The sequence below is a fragment of the Lepidochelys kempii genome, chromosome 3 (genome assembly GCF_965140265.1).
Source record: "Lepidochelys kempii isolate rLepKem1 chromosome 3, rLepKem1.hap2, whole genome shotgun sequence".
Lineage (NCBI taxonomy): Eukaryota > Metazoa > Chordata > Testudines > Cheloniidae > Lepidochelys > Lepidochelys kempii.
In genome coordinates, this window is record NC_133258.1 from 102,419,037 (window position 1) to 102,438,034 (window position 18,998).

At 41.8% G+C, this 18,998-nt stretch overlaps 1 protein-coding gene across 3 annotated transcripts in view; it reads left to right on the forward strand.

The window, feature by feature from the left end:
• Nucleotides 1-18,998, forward strand: part of LOC140909032 (uncharacterized) — a 116,926-nt gene that overhangs the window by 31,015 nt on the left and 66,913 nt on the right. Inside the window, exon 2 of one of the 3 annotated variants that reach the window (XM_073337359.1) lies at nucleotides 7,859-10,359. The exons of the other annotated variants lie outside the window; for them this stretch is intronic. Coding sequence (XP_073193460.1) covers nucleotides 7,859-8,616 — 758 coding nt within the window. The 3' untranslated portion in view covers nucleotides 8,617-10,359. Of the gene's footprint in view, nucleotides 1-7,858; nucleotides 10,360-18,998 lie in introns of those variants that run through there. 3 annotated transcript variants of the gene reach the window in all.

The following is an 18,998-nucleotide window of genomic DNA, read 5'->3' on the forward strand; positions in this document are numbered from 1 at the left end:
AAACAAAACAAAATGCAAATATGCTCACTTAGCTGCTGCTTGCATTGTGTTTTCTGCACTGATGGCACATGATCTGAACTCCAGTATCTCTTCTACATGCCACTCTGCAGGGAATATTGCTAAAGAGTTGCATATTATACTGCTGCTTCTCGTGAGCATAGTCAGTCAGGGGAACAGCCATATTAATGTAGCCAGGTTAATCCCCTTTTTAAATGAATGTGCTTCCATCCTACACTGATTCCTACACTGTCACAGAACGCTCGTGTTGGGCGGTCTCTCTCCATCCTTGAAAGCGTTTAGCTTTTAAAAAGTTTTGTTTTCTCACTGAAATGGATCGTTTTAAAATTTATCTCCTTTATCTCCCTTTTTCCTTTTTGTGCCACTGAATGCAATTGAAAGTCCTTTCTTTCTTTGGGAGAGGGTTGACCCTCTTCTTCTCCCCCCTCCACTTGTTAATTTTGACTCTATGGTTTACTATTTTGTAACTTGTCAAAACTTCCTCAGTTTAGGAACTCTTACAGAGAGGCAAAAGTGAAACATTGTAACTCTGCCAGGGTTTGGACCTTGCAGAAAAGGAAACATCTTTGACATTTCAATTTTTTTCCATAATATTTTCCATTTGTTGATGACCTCTACTGGAGACGCACACAGTTCTAACATAGCTCTTAAGTAAATTTTCAAGTTGAGGTGTGTAAATCTCATTGATTTTCAATGAGCCTTAAGCTTTTCAGTTCCTAAATCACTTCTGAAAATAGACTTTAAGCTCTTAAATCACATGGGCACTTTAAAATAGTATCCTTTGTCTACATGCAGTAGTTGCACTAGTTGGAAAAGGATGCCTCACAGTCACAGAACAGTCTGGTTGAACTATGAACTTGGATTGAAAAAGATGCATTGTTTAATATATTTTTTTGTCCAAATGCAGAGAAATTAAGATTATCAATAGCTTTGTTATTTTCATTCTCATCTGCATTTTATGAGCGTTGTTTGCTTCCAAAGAGACTCTAATGAACTGGATAGCAGACACAGGTATCGCTACCCTCTGTCAGATTAAATCAGAACCACTCATTTGTGTATCATAGGCCCTATCAAGCTAATGGTGATCACCATAGGCTCACTGGTGCTTTTAGCGTAGGAGAGTCTGAGTTCTAGTCTCACTCACACTGGGAAGTTCTCAGTGACTGTGGAAGTTCTAGGTGGCCAGGGATTTGTTGCAAATGGACCTTATTTAATTATGTCCATGTTCACACACAAAAGACCTACTTACATAACTGTCTGTGGGCCTGACTCAGTTTCCCTACACCTTGTCCTGTTGCTTACGCACATGCGAAGTGAACTCAAAGAGGATGTAAAATGCTCCCCTTCTGATCTGGAAGCATTTCCATTACTAAGACGATATCTACACTAGAGAGCTTAGAGCAGCACAGCTGTACCGATGCAGCTGTGCCACTGTAAGGGCGCTCTATGGCAATGGGAGACAGCTCTCCCTTCGGCATAATTAAACAACCCCCAGCGAGTGGCGGTAGCTTTGTCGGCAGGAGAAGCTCTCCCACTAATGTAGACCTGTGCACGCTACCACTTTTGCTGGTGAAAGGTATGTTGCTCAAGGGTGTGTTTTTTCACATCCCTGAGCAACAAAAGTTTTGCCAATATAAGTGATAATGTAGACATGACCTAACTTTTTATGGAAGATAAACAGAATGACTGACAGTCTATCCTGTGGCATTTTGCTTAATTATTAAAAGACAGATTGAGAACTACAAAAAAAGTAAAGGAATGCAGTGAAGTTCAGACAGTATAGGTCAGGGGTAGGCAACCTATGGCACGCGAGCTGGTTTTCAGTGGTACTCACACTGCCCAGTCCTGGCCAATGGTCCGGAGGGCTCTGCATTTTAATTTAATTTTAAATGAAGTTTCTTAAACATTTTAAAAACCTTATTTACTTTACATACAACAATAGTTTAGTTCTATATTCTAGACTTGTCGAAAGAGACCTTCTTAAAACGTTAAAATGTATTACCGGCATGCGAAACCTTAAATTAGAGTGAATAAATGAAGACTCGGCACCCCACTTCTGAAAGGTTGCCGACCCCTGGTATAGATTATGAATTACAACAGGTATACACACACTTTGTAAACGTTGTCAGCTATTCTATTTATAAATGCACCTAATTTGGCTCATTGTTCCTCAAATAGGCGAGTTGCTAATCTAATAGTAGAAGGTTTCAGAGTAACAGCCGTGTTAGTCTGTATTCGCAAAAAGAAAAGGAGGACTTGTGGCACCTTAGAGACTAACCAATTTATTTATCGGATGCATCCGATGAAGTGAGCTGTAGCTCACGAAAGCTCATGCTCAAATAAATTGGTTAGTCTCTAAGGTGCCACAAGTCCTCCTTTTCTTTTTGCTAATAGAGGAAGGGAGTCATTCCATCTTTCTTAATTGCAGTCGACTACACTTCTATAGTTGGGATATGTTTTGCCAGCCCTGATGATGAAATTGACTGAAGTCACAACTGTTCTAAATGGGAAACTCATCTTTGTCTCTTCTGAGATTTGTCCCACATCAAAAGCCTTTTGGTTTGATGTTCTACAATTGAAGCATTTTACACAAGGTGATAAATCCGGGCCTGAGATTGTCTGCTAAATAATACATTACATTTCCACCCTCCCCAATATACTCTCCAGATCAGGTATAATTTTGTAACAGGATGTGCTGCAGATATATATTTTATCATCATTAATGTCTAACAATGATCCTTGCTACAGCAATGAATGGATCTGCACGTCCTCTTTGTGCTATCTAAGCACTCCTTCAGATGTGTTCTGGAAAGCTATTACAAGAAAGAACTTTTTATTTTGTTTGTTGGGTTTATGGCTTGCTTCCCTTAGCCTTTATTTGATGTCACAGGGTAGTTATATTTGCCCTCTGTATAATAAACTGGGAATAGAGCTGATGAAAGCCAGGAGGGTATAAAAAAAAACACAGTGCTGTGGTACTGAAAAGAAAGCTACTAAGCAGTCCATTTGTGCAATATACTGAAAGGAAAACACAAAGTGTAATCAGAGAAATTAATGAGTTTTGACCAGTGGAATCTGCTAGATAAGACTCAAAATGCTATTGAAATTCATTGAGCCATGGTGTAGTGAACAAAGTCAAATTCTTAGAGTTAGATTTGGGCCTAAAAGGCTGAGCTAATTAAAATCACTGGGCATGATCTTATTCTTGCAATGCCAGTTCATTTAATCTTTATTGAAATAAATGATTGGTAAATTTTGCTGAGGTGACAAATGCTGCGATTATTTTATCAAATGAATAAGAACATCAAAGTACAAAACCTTTTTTTATTTCTTTTTAATTATTATTAATCTTTTCTCCCCTCTGTGCAGTGACTGTGCCTTACAGATTTAACTCAGATCACACTGGTGGGATGAGGCAGCCATGAGAGTTAGCTCATTGTGTACCTGCAAAATACAGATGATACAAAGCTCTAGGCAAGTTCAGCAGATGTCTGCTAGCATTTGATGCATGACTGGGTGCACATCTCCACTGCAAACACCTCCAAGACACATCTACTCTTCAGATAACAGAAGGTTGCCTTTTTACACTGAGCAGTGCTAAAAGTTTTGGCAATTAAATTGCAGGTGCAAAAAAACAAGCAATGAGAAAACAGGACACTGGCACCAATAATTAATTCCACACCTTACAGTTCATTCTCCTCTCCAGGCTTTTTGCAACAGGGACATTCACAAATAACCACACAGGCACTTCAACTCTGAGCTGGGAAGGACATTCACAGATATGTGTTTGTTAGGGATTCATATGTTTCCTTTAAACATGTTACCACTTTGTTCTGTTCATTCACTTTCAAATAGCTACATGTCCATGTGGTGTTTTATCTGACATGGTACTGGAGATTAGAATATCAGGGTTAGAAGGGACCTCAGGAGGTCATCTAGTTCAACCCCCTGCAGGACCAATTCCCAATTTTTGGCCTAGATCCCTAAATGGCCCCCTCAAGGATTGAGCTCACAATCCTGGGTTTAGCAGGCCAATGCTCAAACCACTGAGCTATCTCTCCCCCCGGATTGAGTTTCTTTGTTTCCTGTGCTCAAGGATTGTCAGTTATGTTCAAAGCCTTTCTGCCTACTAATGAGACAAAAAGAGGGATGGCTTACGTTGGCAACATTTCTTTGAAGTTAAAATCTTTAGTAGGGCAATATCATTTCTAACAGCCCATAGGGTATGTTAATATTCTTGATTGGAAGTTAGTTTTGGGCTGTATTTCACTTTCTTCCTTATCATGCTCTTTCAGTGTAGTACAGGTAGCTATGAAACTGTGATGCTTTTGTTTTCTGTGCTTCACCTTTACTTTTAGAAGAACTCTTGACGGTGTGGAGTCTGGTGGCACCTTAAAGACTAACAGATTTATTTGGGCATAAGCTTTCGTGGGTAAAAAACCCACTTCTTTAGAGGCATGAAAATTACAGATGCAGGCATAAATATATATAGTAGCACATGAAGAGAAAGGAGTTATCTTACAAGTGGAGAACCAGTGTTGACAGGGCCAATTCAATCAGAATGGATGTGGTCCACTCCCAATAACTGAGGAGGAGGGTGTCAATACCAAGAGAGGGAAAATTGTTTTTGAAGTGAGCCAGCCACTCCCAGTCCCTATTCAAGCCCAAATAAATGGTGTTAAATTTGCAAATGAATTGTAGCTCTGCAGTTTCTCTTTGAAGTCTGTTTTTGAAGTTTTTTTGTAGAAGGATGGCTACTTTTAAATATGCTATAGAATGTCCAGGGAGATTGAAGTGTTCTCCTACTGGCTTTTGTATGTTACCATTCCTGATGCCTGATTTGTGTCCATTCATTCTTTTATGTAGAGACTGTCCAGTTTGGCCAATGTACATGGCAGAGGGGCGTTGCTGGCACATGATGGCATATATCACATTGGTAGATGTGCAGGTGAACGAGCCTCTGATGGTGTGGCTGATGTGGTTGAATCCAATGATGGTGTCACTAGAGTAGATATGGGGACAGAGTAAGCAACGGGGTTTGTTACAGGGATTGGTTTCTGGGTTAGTGTTTCTGTGGTGTGGTGTGTAGTTTCTCGTATTTGCTTCAGGATGGGGGCTGTCTGTAAGCGGGGACTGGCCTGCCTCCCAAGGTCTGTGAGAGTTAGGGATTGTTTTCCAGGATACGTTGTAGATCATTGATGATGTGCTGGAGAGGTTTTAGCTGGGGGCTGTAGCTGATGGCCAGTGGTGTTCTGTTAGTTTCCTTGTTGGGCCTGTCCTGTAGTAGGTGACTTCTGCGTACCCGTCTCACTCTGTCAATCTGTTTCCTCACTTCCCCAGGTGGGTATTGTAGTTTTAAGAATGCTTGATAGAGATCTTATAAGTGTTTGTCTCTGTCTGAGGGATTGGAGCAAATCTGATTGTATTTTAGGGCTTGGCTGTAGACAAGGGATCGTGTGATGTGTTCTGGATGGAAGCTGGAGGCATGTAGCTAAGTATAGCAGTTAGTAGGTTTCCAGTATAGGGTTGTGTTTATTAAATAAGTGATGGTCACATAAACTACAATTCATTTGCAAATTTAACACCATTAATTTGGGCTTGAATATGGACTGGGAGTGGCTGGATCACTATAAAAGCAATTTTCCCTTTCTTGGTATTGACACCCTCCTCATCAATTATTGGGAGCGGACCACATCCATCCTGACTGAATTGGCCCTATCAGCACTGGTTCTCCACTTGTAAGGTAACCTCCTTCTCTTCATGTGTCAGTATAATAATGCCTGCATCTGTATTTTTCATTCCATGCATCTAAAGAAGTGGGTTTTTTACCCATGAAAGCTTATGCCCAAATAAATCTGTTAGTCTTTAAGGTACCACCAGACTCCTCGTTTTTTTTGTGGATACAGAGTAAAACGGCTACCCCTCTGATTCTTGACTGTATGTGGACAGCAGCCATTTTGCTCTCAGAATTGGTGCAGCCTATGTAAAGGAGATGTGCGTGCACACAGTGCTTTGCCATGGAGGTTTACTTTTGTGTTTGTTTTCCATGAACATTCTAGCAATTGAGTTGTATAGGCCCAAATGTTTGTGCAAAAGCAATTTACATGCACATAATCATGGATACCAAGTTTTAAACATGCACACTTTGCCCTTGAAATGCTTCTATCCCCCAGTCAGGGAAGAAAATCTGTGACTAATCTGACCACTCACAACTAAGTAGTGCAGTTTACAATTCTGCATGATCGATCCCTAATATACAAAATTCAATCAACTAAATCAATTCTAATATGTACAAATAACAAGTACATTTCAGGAAAATGCAAATTGCTGAGGATGTTCTGCAAGCCGAAAGAAAACAAATTAGTCAAATACATTACTATTTATGAACCATTCTCTCTGTTCTAATGTTTTTATGTACTTTAACACTTCACAGCCCTCCACATGCTTTATAATCCACATGCTTTATAATCATAAATAAATCCACATGCTTTATATAAATATAAATCCACATGCTTTATAATCATCTTCATTTGAGTAAAATCTGTTTGTAATGCTCAAAATTGTTTTGTGATGAACGTAGTGCAAATGGTTCTTGTTACTATATAAACTGAAGGGTTTGTTTGGCATCAGAGCACATGTCTGGGGACATTTTCAGCAATCCTGTTGCAACCCACATTTTTTTTCACATAGAGAAACAAAGGTGAAATCCTGGCCTCCTTGAAGTCATTAGGAGTTTTGTCATTGACTTCAATGGGACCAGGATTTCACCCCAAGTCTTTATCCAGTTAGGTCATATTGCAGCTGTTCCTCTGCTGGAGAACGGAGTTGAAGAGTGTAGAAGACACCTTTTACCCTCACATAGCGCAGGGCAGTCAGGTTACTGATGCCGCTGCTAACGTTACACCCCAAAGTGGGGGTAGCTGGATGACAGTGGGGATGGTCAAACCTTCTTCCTTTCAGTTAATGGATGGGAAGCACATACTGCATCCTTTTACAGATGGTTAGTATGCTACTTCCAGGACGCAGAGGCATTCTGCGTGCCTCTAAACTCTCCTTTGTCCTGTGACTGTAGAGGTGTTAATTGCCCACTTCATTTTAAATGGTCTCCTGCAACACGTGAAGGAGGACTTGTGGCACCTTAGAGACTAAATAATTTATTTAAGCATAAGCCTTCGTGAGCTATAGCTCACTTCATCAGATGCATGCAGTGGAAAATACTCATGAAAGCTTATGCTCAAATAAATTTGTTAGTCTCTAAGGTGCCACAAGTACTCCTTTTCTTTTTGCAGATACAGACTAACATGGCTGCTACTCTGAAACCTGCAACATGTGCTTACCCTTTATGATTAACAATCTGTCCCACCTTGTATTTAGCTGTGACACTCTGGATACCTTTCCCAGACCTGAAGAAGAGCTCTGCGTAGGTTGAAAGCTTCCACCAATAGAAGTTGGTCCAATAAAAGATTTAATAATTTTATTAAGATGATTTTAAAATAAAAAGAAAACGGTACAGAGTTTAAGCATAGAAGTTTCTGCTTATCAGGGAAAAAGGTACAGATTATCAACGGGTGCGAAGTTCGGTTTAGGATCAGGTGGTGTAAGGAATACATAATCTGCAATCTCCCCGATTGGGGGTAAAAGGTTAACGGGTCAAAGTACAGACATTGAGATATCGGGGTATGTTGTTCATATAATGGCTATGTTCAGGTGTGGAGTATAATGAGTGGATACGATGATGAGGGTAGATTTATCCTCATTTGGTGGGATTTAATGTTCAGTGAGTTTATGGTTCCAGTTCATATGGTCCAATGGAAAAAGTCTCTCGGTCCCTTTCTCGTAGTCGATGCACGATGTCGTACTGGCTCACACCTCCTGGTTCTGTCGGTGGCTGGTGATATGTTCGATGTAGATGTCCCTGGACCATCGGATGGTGTCCGAGACCATGAGGCGCCACATGAGCCGTGCGTAGCGTCGACCGATCCCACAGGTCCTCAGCACACGCTCGTTGCAGGGGTTCCAAGCGCCCAGGGCTCCTACAATCAGGGCATCCATCTGCACCTCATAGCCCTTCACTCTCAGGGTATCGGCCAGGGGGGTGTATTTTTCCATCTTACGAGCTCAGGCTTCGTGGAAGGCCGGGGTCCTGTTCTCAAAGGAGACCGTGATGTCGATGAGGATGATCTTTTTCTCGGCCTCGTCGGTGACTACCACGTCAGGTCGCAACTGGCTGTCAGTACCGGGGATGGCGCAGTTCACGGCGACCTCCCCCAGGCGCGGTGCGATGGCTTTCACCAGGCGGTTCTGGACGGCATTGTGGCGCAGCTGCTAGGCTCTGGAGTGGGGCTTGCAGCTGCACAGGACGTGGGGCAGGGTCTCGTTGGAGTAGCCACACTTCCTGCAACGCTTGTCTCGGTTCCCGTGGCGGACGGCTCCATTGAGCGGGACGCAGTTGAGCCGGGCGCGGTGGATGAACCGCCAGTCAGCGAAACGGGTGAAGCCGCCCCCGGCAAGGAAGCGGTTGCTGGCGTCCCACTTGCTTGTCAGTTCGAAGGCTTTATCCTGGTCCAATTTATGCTTCAGGGTTTCCATGTACAGTGAGTGGATGGCCTTCAGGGTCCTCTCCATCGTGCCCCTGGCACTCGGGGTGACCATGGTGTTGTCGTCAGACCTGATCTGCGGCACCAGGACTCCCAGCTCCTGGCGCTCCCCGCACCACTCCCAGCGGCAGCACTTCACCCACCTCATCTCTCTCTGTCCTACACAAGCAGAATGCCTCAGGCTACCCCTCGTCAGCAACTACTTTGCATGTTCCCATCTCACTCATACCCTGCAGCTACTATGCTTAAAAGCACAATTTATCTCTTAAAGAAGATCTTCCATGCATGTCACTAAAAGAATTAGCTTTTACTTTTAGCTCCTCAAGTGTTTCAAGACAAACACTCTATAGATAAGTACAAAGTACTATTGCTAATATTAATACTGACATGCATTTTCTGGTCAGCTGGCAATAATGCTGGGCTTGCTATTAAAAAGCAAAGCTCCAGGTTATGTCAGGAGGTGAGGAATTCAAAGCATGTAATATCGGTGTGTGACACAGCATGACTCTTGCTAATTCTACTGAGTGAATTGTGGGAGCAGTGGACGGAAGTTGTGGAAAAAATGGGCACTATAATCCTTGATCAATAATACCACAAAGCAATTGACAGGTAGCAACACTGCCCACTTTTTTCACAAGTGTAACAGGCTGTTCAGATGACACTGGCAAAGACTCTACAACCTACCATGATGGAAGCATTGAGTGGCAATGCAATAAGATACTAGACAGATCTACTGTGTACGGAGGTGAGTCTACAGGCCCAAAGCCAAAGGGATGTTCCACCTCATCCATAGATTTCTGGCAATCCAAGCCTAGCATTGTGTATTTGTTAACATAACTTGAGCATATCCACCTAACTACCAGAACATGTTGTTAATTAATGATGAGTCCACAACATAAGAGTTAGAAAAAATTCAAGTCACAAAGAGAAGAAATTATTGGCCAGACCATGGCCTGTCCTGTATGTCCAAGGGGAGGAGAAGGGGGACCAAAGAGACTCTTAGCTCCCCTGCACTCACTACCCACATTGTGGGTAGCAGCATGGGGTGAGAGATAAAAGGAAGCAGCACCCATGGAGTTGCTGGGTGAGTGGGTGGGTGGAAATGGGGAGTGGACAGAGCCTTTGGCTCCATCCTCACTTCATGTCAGGGGCCCTGCAGCTAAGCCAGCATGCCAGGTAACATAAGTAGTGGAAAATATATGCTTGGTACAGGGTACGTTCTTCCCACACACCACAGAGCAGAGAGAAACCAGGAGGCAGATTGGGATTGAGTCACAATTTGCTTCCTAGGCTACTCATAGACAGGGCTTGTAGCAAAGCCACAATTTATCCCTATGAATCTAAGCTGGTACATCAGTCATAACAAAGGCAAAAGAAAATGGGGTGAGAGCAGGGGGGAAGAAAGGATGAAAATTACAATAAAATGTATTATTTGGGGAAGAAAAATGTAAGGAATTCTGCTGTCTATCCATATAATTTGGCTTGGCAACATTTTATTTTTATTTTTTAATTTTGACAGCTAATATTGATGATTTATTTTTAAGTAGTGTTCAATTTTGATATAAATGTTCACAGTTGCAAAAAAATCTGAGGGTGTCAGACTGGGGGGATCAGATAATTATCTAATGGCAGTAGATGCTGAGATTTAAAAAGTTAAAGCTTTATAACTCTTAAAACAAATTATCAACATCATGTGTCAAAATATACAAAGTAGGTAGCCTTAAATCAAACTCTATTAAGTTCTCGAGCAGCATTTTCCTTACTTGCTTCTCTAATTTTCAATTATTGTTGTATGAAAATATTGTTCCACCGGTTTGTGTGTATGGTGAAATCATTTTATTGGCATTTATCATTAAAATTGAAGCCTTTGAAGCCAACATTCATACAATGGTGGCAGTTACTAATTTAATGATCATAGAATCGACTTCTCAAGTAAGGACTATGTACTTTTTCTTCCAAGCATGTTGTACGGTAACACAAGTCTACAGAAGCTATTGATTGGTGAGACTTTTGCCCTAATTCTGCAGAAATCAACAGTTCAGTAACTTGATGTCACTGGATTAAAGCAGTCACAGCATTGCAATGGTAGCAGCCTTGTGTACCTTGTTCCCTACAGCACCTCTGCTAATGTTTTGAATGTTATAATGCTTGACGTCTGATTTGTGTCCATTTATTCTTTTACGTAGAGACTGTCCAGTTTGGCCACTCGATTACAGACCTAAAAGTGGCAATTCTTCAACAAAAAAACTTCAAAACAGACTCCAACGAGAGACTGCTGAATTGGAATTAATTTGCAAACTGGATACAATTAACTTAGGCTTGAATAAAGACTGGGAGTGGATCTGTCATTACACAAAGTAAAACTATTTCCCTGGTTTATTTCCCGCCCCTCCCCCATACTGTCAACTGCTGGAAATGGCCCACCTTGATTGTCACTACAAAAGGTTCCCCCTGCCTACCACCGCTCTCCTGCTGGTAATAGCTCACCTTACCTGATCACTCTTGTTACAGTCTGTAAAGTAAAACCCATTGTTTCATGTTCTCTGTGTACATAAATCTCCCCACTGTAGTTTCCACTGAATGCATCCGATGAAGTGAGCTGTAGCTTACAAAAGCTTATGCTGAAATAAATTGGTTAGTCTCTAAGGTGCCACAAGTACTCCTTTTCTTTTTGTGGATACAGACTAACACGGCTGTTACTCTGAAACCTGTCATTTTTGAGGGAAGTTTGACTTATTCTTTCCTTAACTTTCACATCTTATGCACTGTTTCTGAGAGAATGTAAACATTTTTTTTTATATAAACACCATAGTTTGTTATGCTCTTTTAGATCCTTAAAGATCAGAAGCTACAGACTCCATCCTGGGAGGTGCTGAGCACCTAAACTTTAATTGTCTTCATTGAGAGTTGAGATAGCACAGCTCCTCCTAGGAATCCTTGAAGGATCGAGCCCCATGGCAGTAAAATACATTAATTATTAGTGTTGCCCTTTTGGCTCAGGCTTCAATATTAGCCAATATTCAGGGCTTCAAAGGGCTGTTTCCATTAGTGGGGAGACATTGATTATACAAGGCAGGCATTTCTTTGGTAAGATCCTGTTTATTTACAAAGAATGTACACAAAGCCCTGTTTTCCTGAACAGAGTAGAAACAAGCAACAGCAGGCAGTTTCCTTGCTCACAATTTACAAGCCTGTCTTTCCAGCCAGCCCTGTGTCCCAAGGACCTCCCGCTCAGGGCCACTTTCACAGATGCTTCTCTTGCTGTCTGCTGACTTTTTGGTGGCTTTCTCCTACTCTCTCACACAGCTTTCGAAACAACTCCCTAGTTTCTACATTTTCAATAAGTCCTAGGAAAACCTCTCAGACCACATGACTTGCTCAGGCTTTGCTGTGTGAGGCCAGTTACCTTGGATGGTAGTGTCTATTGTCTCTCATTTTCTCGCTCTATGAAGAGATTTATTTTTTCCTTCCCATTAGCCTGAAAGAAGTGTCATCCACATTAATGAGGTCTATGATTGTCTATAGATCAAAGATGTGCTTGATGGTAACCATTAAAACCTTCCAGCATAACATTACTTTATTAATAGATTCCATAGCATCTAGCATTCTATGCATTAGAGTCTAGAATTTCATTAAAAAATGTATCCCAAAATACTTTACAGAGTTACATTTTATATACACAGACTTAGGGCCTGAGCCAGCTCTCTTTAATGTCACTGTACAGATACTATTGACCTCCATGAGAGTTGGATCGGGCTCCTTAATAATTAATAATTGCAAAGGGACAAAGAAATTAAGAAGTATGCACACGGGCAGGATCACTGAGTTAGTTTAGGCCCAACAGTGAGATTTCTGAAAAGATTTTACAAACCTGAACATTCGCAGAAAGTTTCCATTAAATTATTGTTTTATGTTGCACCAAAAAGAGGTTTTCTAAAATAAACATTTCCTATGCACTATTTACAAGCTAATCACATGACTGGCCAAAACTTGCTACAAGGTTGGGGGTAAGGAGACTTGCCCTGCCCTGCCCTCCAACCCACACAGTCTGCATAACCATGTCTTAGAGTTATAGCAATGGTACAAGGAGACCACAGAGCCTGCTGCTGAGTGACTGAAGGAGCAACAAAGGAAGGTTGAAGCTACCCACTACTTTACTCACAAAGCACATTTGAAACAAGTGTCAAAGTAGATGTGGGGTTAGTGGGGCAGGGAGCTACTGAAATGTTACAAGAACAGCCCTTGAAAATATATGGCCAAACTCAGTTCTCATTCACACCAGTGTAGCTCCAGGAGAATTGTTCCATTGTAACAAGAACACATTTCTTCTGTTTTTTTCATAGGATAATTATAATAAATTGTGATTCACCAGGCAGGTCACAACAAAGCCAGTTAGGAGTTTGTATTTCAACTATACTCCCAATTATTCACTTGCCTTGTCATGTAAGACAACTGACAGCATATTTATGGCAAATTAATCTAAATTATGTCCAAATATACATGTACAAAACAGCTAGGGAAAGGTGTGGTGGTTAACTTCATACACAATGTTTAAATTCCTGGGCTCAGATCTTGAATACAAACAACCAATCTCTTCCCTAAAACACCTTTAGCTCAAATGTGAGTTAGGATTATTAGTCTAATTCTCAGGATATTTATCTGTATCACAAAATAACTAGTTCATCTGTCTCAATTGGTATTGCCTATGCAGGAGAGACACGGTACTGCAATATATACTAGACTGTGGATCAGAATCCAGGTGCATGGCATAGTGACGTGCAGAGGTGTGCAAGATCATACCAAGCTGTTAGTTACATTTGCTTTCTTGTGCAGTAAAATGCCCTGGTCTATACTACACATCAGGTGATTTTCATGAATCTACTAAGGTGTTTTTAAATTAGGAAAGTCAAGGAGGCTAAATCATAATGTTAGTTACGGTATGCGGACAAGAAGCCCAAATTAGGGCCATAAATTACCCTCGATCCACAACCGTTGACTAGAGTTCACACAAAGATCAAGTGTAGAATATGGCCTTAGTGAAGTTCATAAATGTTTGTTTTGGCCCTTTGCACATACAGTCACCCATCTGCACACAACTGTGGTAATTGTGCAGCATAGGTGCACAGTGGCAGACCTACATTATTCAGAAGTGGCTATTAAAGCCTCTGCCATTGGCGTAAGTGTTTATATTCCATTAAGATGAAAGGCAGAGTTCACATCTATCTGAAGTTGTCTGCAGATTCTCTGCATTGGCTACATTTGGTTTGTGTTTGGGAGGTTTTCTTTACAACAGTAAAGGCTAGCACCTTACTTGGAGGGGGAAGAGAGAGGAAAAAGAAGAAAGAAAGCACACTTGGAATCTGCAAAATCTAAATCTGTCATAGAAGCTGGATAAATACCTGGTTGTGTGGGGAATGGCTGTGACCGTGCCCCTCCCCAACACTGTCCCGGTCACCTTGACAGAGTCCTGCTCTGAGCAGACAGCTCAGGAGCGTCTATTGCTGGAGCTGCTTGGCAGGCTGGCCACACAATGTTTTAGTATCATTTATAGTTGTATATAATTCTATATACTGTTATAATTTATAGATCTATATTAATTGTCATTTTATTATAATATTTGCATAAAATGGGGCAAGAATCTTACTACGGTGAGAAGAGAAAGAGAACTCGCACAATGAGGGCCCTGTTTGTATCCCTTCCACACCTAACGGACGTGCCAGGAATTGTGATACAGATATGAAGACAGACAGACACTGCCCTGGGCGGGTGGGAGCGGGAAACCTGTGTGAGAACGCCTCACCGTCACTGGAAAGAGAAACGCTGTTGTGTCCCAGTGGAGTTACCCTGATGGGATGTGCAGGCAGCGCAGTCTCAGATGTGGAAACAAAAAGCTTCTTCAATAGCACAAATTAGTTACCTAACAGACTGAATGAATGGACTCTGTCAATTTTTAAGGGGTTATTTATTTATTTTTTAATGACAGATCCCTAGGGTGGGAAATCCATGGAAGAGAAAGAGGTGCCTAGAATAATGGGGTCTTGGTTTATGACTAGGGCTCCTGTGCACCACAGTAATAATCATAATAATTACAAATGAGAGGTTTAATGTGAAGAGAAAAAAAGAGAGTGACCCAAGAGATGGGGACATCAAAGCCCTTAGTCTTCTGAATGCATTAGTAGGGATGGGAAGCACAAGCAATATTTACATTTACAAGAGCCTCCCAAAAAGAATCAGTTCAATTCCCTGCCACACTTCACAGTAAACTATTCAGCACCTCCCATTTGGTTTTTTCCCCTTTAGTTCCAACACACTCAGATCTTTAGCAGTAATGAACTACAGGACCTGCTTCTCTGTTTTGTTCTCCAGTGGAACTACTGTCCAGGCAAATAGGCCAAATTCATCGAAGTCAGTAGAGTTACAATAGGGATGAATTTGGCTAAATAGGTACAGAAGTGCAGTCACAGGCTACGCTATGCAGTCGTTCTCAATCGGTGGGCCGCTTGTGGCCCAATCAGCGCACAGCTGCGGCCCATGTGACATCCTCAGGGCCATATAGGTAGTATATATGTTGTATGGATGCAGCCAACATAACACACATAGAGAGCTGTATATGCGGCCCACGATGGTAAAGAGGTTGAGAACCACTGCATATAGCAGCACTGCTATAACGCCATTACAGCTATGCCGCTATACTTCTGTAGTGTAGTAGACACTTCCTAAGTTGACAAAAGGGGTTTTTCCATCAATGTAGGTAATCCACCCCCCTAGAAGTGGTAGCTAGGTTGACAGAATCTGGTTGACAACCTTGTGGTGTCTACATTGGGGGGCTTAGGGTTGACCTAACTATGTCACACAGGGCATGAAATTTTTGACAGCCCTGAGTGACTTAGATAGGTTGACCTAAGTTTTAGGTGTAAACCAGGCCAGAGTCACAGGATAACTAGAAAACAGAATTACAGATGTACTGTATATTATTCTACAAGTCACATCCCATCAGCATTATTTATTTATATTCCCGCAACACCTAGTGGCACCAGCCAAGATTTGGCTCTATTATGCTAGGTATGGTACAACCACATAACAATTGTCACTGCTGCAAAGCATTTACAACTGACATAGACAAGACAGACAATGTGTAGGAGAAAGGAAGTATTATTATCCCAGTTTCACAGATGGGGAGCCACAGAGAGACTAAATTATTTGCCCAAGGTCACACAAGAAGTCTGTGACTGATCCAGGAACTGAACATTTGTATCCCAAGTCCCAGCATAGTGCAAGATCCTTCCTCAGCCATCTATACAGGTAACATTTTCAAAAGCACTTAAATGTCCAATTGACTTTCAATGAGCCTCATGATCCTAAGTCACATAGGCACTTTTGAAAAGTCCACTTTATATCATTTAGGCAAAAGATGGCCTGTGTTTTCTGAAGACAGAGAAACAGAGCATGGGAAAACATGAAAAAAAATCTAACATTGCACAAATACAGCACATGGCCATCGCTGCACTTTATAATCATTATTAACTGGGTTTTACAAAGCCTTTTGTTGTGAAAGAAGTAAACAATAGAAGTGAAGCTTCTCAGTAGAACCAGAAGTACTGGGTTAGTTCTTTCAATCAAATTATTTCTTTGTACTGTTGCCTTCTTGTATGAAAATAATAGTGAGATAATGTAAACAATTCCTCTAGGCTGGAGCCCTACCTAGAGTAACCTCAATAGTAATGATTGTTAAAGAGGGGAAAATATCTTGCGTCCTCTAGCTCTAATAGTGGATCGGGAACCATGCTTGTAGAAACTTGCTTGCAAATACTCCAGTTGGTGCTGTGATTCATCAACAGAAGAACAGCCTGGAGCACGCAGGGAGGTTTGTTTTGCCAGTTATGACTTTGAGCAAGTCCAGACAGATGTAACTAGTCATCACCTTCTGACCGTTAACACATCCATGCAGGGCTCACTGCACACAGTTGTTGTTCCTGAGCAGAGTTGGTGGAGGTGGTAGTTCCAAGAAAGAGGATGGAGTAGAAGTTCCAGGAAAGTGAGCATCACTTGATCATGGATTGACATGGGAGAGTAGCATATGTATATAGTATCACATTTAGCGATCATTATATCATGTGTGTCCGTATATTATAGAAGCTTTCAACAGATGACTAAGTGACACAATCACTTTTCAGGTTCCCACTGAACTAGAATCTTGACATTCAGTGCATTCGTTATGGCTGCCAAGTCAGATTAAAACAATCACATTTGCTCTTTCTACCGGAAGGTCATAAACTTTTCAGATTTTGACCATTCAAGTGCCTTTCAAACGTATTAGGCAAAATAACAACAACAATTATATTAATTTATTTTTTGAGCAAGCCCTATTGGGTATGGTCCCTCCTATATGGAGAATAAAGGTCATGTGATGTCTCTGGTTCAGCTATTAGCCAAGGAAGTTACTCTAAATAGTAAATGATTGGAGGGTAATTATATAACTTACATTAGTTCAGTGTCACGTGTTGTCATCTAAGCCGTTCAGTATTTGTTCATGGATTAATATGTTGCACTACAGCATATCTGATCATAGTTTGCAATGAGATGTTTAATAGGAAATGCAAATATAATTTACTCCCACATTAAGGCCCATTTAAACTACTGAAACATTGTAAGGCCCCTTTCTGTAAATGAGAATCAGGCCCTTGTGTAAAGGAAGTGACCTCATTCCATATATGACTAATACAATACAGCGCTTCCAAAATGTTTAAAGACACAGAAGCAATATGTTTTGTGATGTCAGTATAATCCATGTACCACTTCAATAAAGATGCATTTTATCACAGTAGACATAAACAAGCAGCTTAAAGGTAGGGTGGAATCACTCTATTTTCTCCATGAATATTAAAATCACAAGCAGTGTGGCTAGAAGGCAGAAAATCTGCATATTTATGAATAAAAGACTGGCAAGTATGATAAAAGCATACCTTTATTGATCACAAGCTGCTCTATTAGATTCAAATAATAAAGCCAAATAATGTTACAACCTTTAAATGCTGGAGTTCACCAAATGTGAGAGGCTGCATGCAGGCACTGATATTGGTAATCCAAAGGGCAAGCTGTTATCAGCTCATGTTACCTGTGTAAGTACATGTGGTACTGTGATTACAAATGGATAAGAAGCAGGAGGCAGGGATGAAAATGAGAAAAAGAGAAGAAAAAGCCCTTATGAAAATAAACACTCTATAATAAATATAAAAATATGACCCACGGCTGGAGCTTTTCCTTTTCAAGGGTGCATGGCATGGGGTGTGCCTGTTGTGAGCATAATGGGGTTGTTGATGGTAAAACCCAGTATAATACAAAGAATTCCTTGTTATACTTCTTGAGGATTTATCCTTAGTGACCATAGCACGGGCTGTTTTCTGGATTTGATCAGTTGATCATTTGCCCACTGGTTTATCTCTGCCTGCATTCCTGGTGATTTTAGTCAAATCCAAATAGATTAACTATTGAAAACAAATGTTATGGCAGGGTAGTGGGCAACCGCCACAGTTCAATCACTGCTGCATTCTACCATGCTGTGCCTAGGAAAACGTGGGTAGGCAGATGAGGGGCAAAGCATACTGGGCCAAATCCGACTCTCAGTGGCATGTGACACCCAGCTGAAGCCTGAGACAGGAGTCTGGCCCTCCAGGTGTACATTTTAAACCCCCATTTACAAAACTAAAGGATCCTTCTCCCCAGAATGAGGCCACAGCTGTGCTTCATGCCCACAGGGCACTGATAGAATCCCAATGGGGGAATGCCCTCCCTAAGCAGCAGCATCACTGCCCATCCCCCACTTGAATTCACAGTCCCATACTCAGCCTCCCCTTCTTGTCATATATGTCAGTGGAGCAGCACAGAGGAATGATGCTGGCAGGGAGGTGGTGCATCCTTCAGTGTCCCTGCATAATGAGTGAGGTCTCCCTGGCTGAGAGATAACAAGGGGCTGAGCAGCCTCCTTCTCTGGCACTGGACCAGGCTGACCGTTCTGAAGTGGCCCAAAAGATATCCCCAGGGAAAGGTAGCAGAGGGTGAACCTCTCAGCACCCTTTACCTCCCAAGCCCCCTCACCTCAAACACCTGATTTTGGTGCCACAGCCTTTCTGCCCCACACAGGTGGATCAGTGGGAGTTAATGGCTGCCAGGAGAGAGGGAGATTCAGAATCAGTGGAGGGGGCAAGGAGCTCATGTGCTCCCTGTCTCCTTCGGGGCCCCTGCAGATTCCAGTCACAGAGTGGCTGAGCAGCAGCTCTGTGCTCCTTGCCAAACTATCCTGACCAGGCTTAGGATCAGTAAAGCCAGCCCAGATCCACAGTCAGTAGGAGGAGCGGGCCTGAGTGGGCTCTAAAGCACTAACTG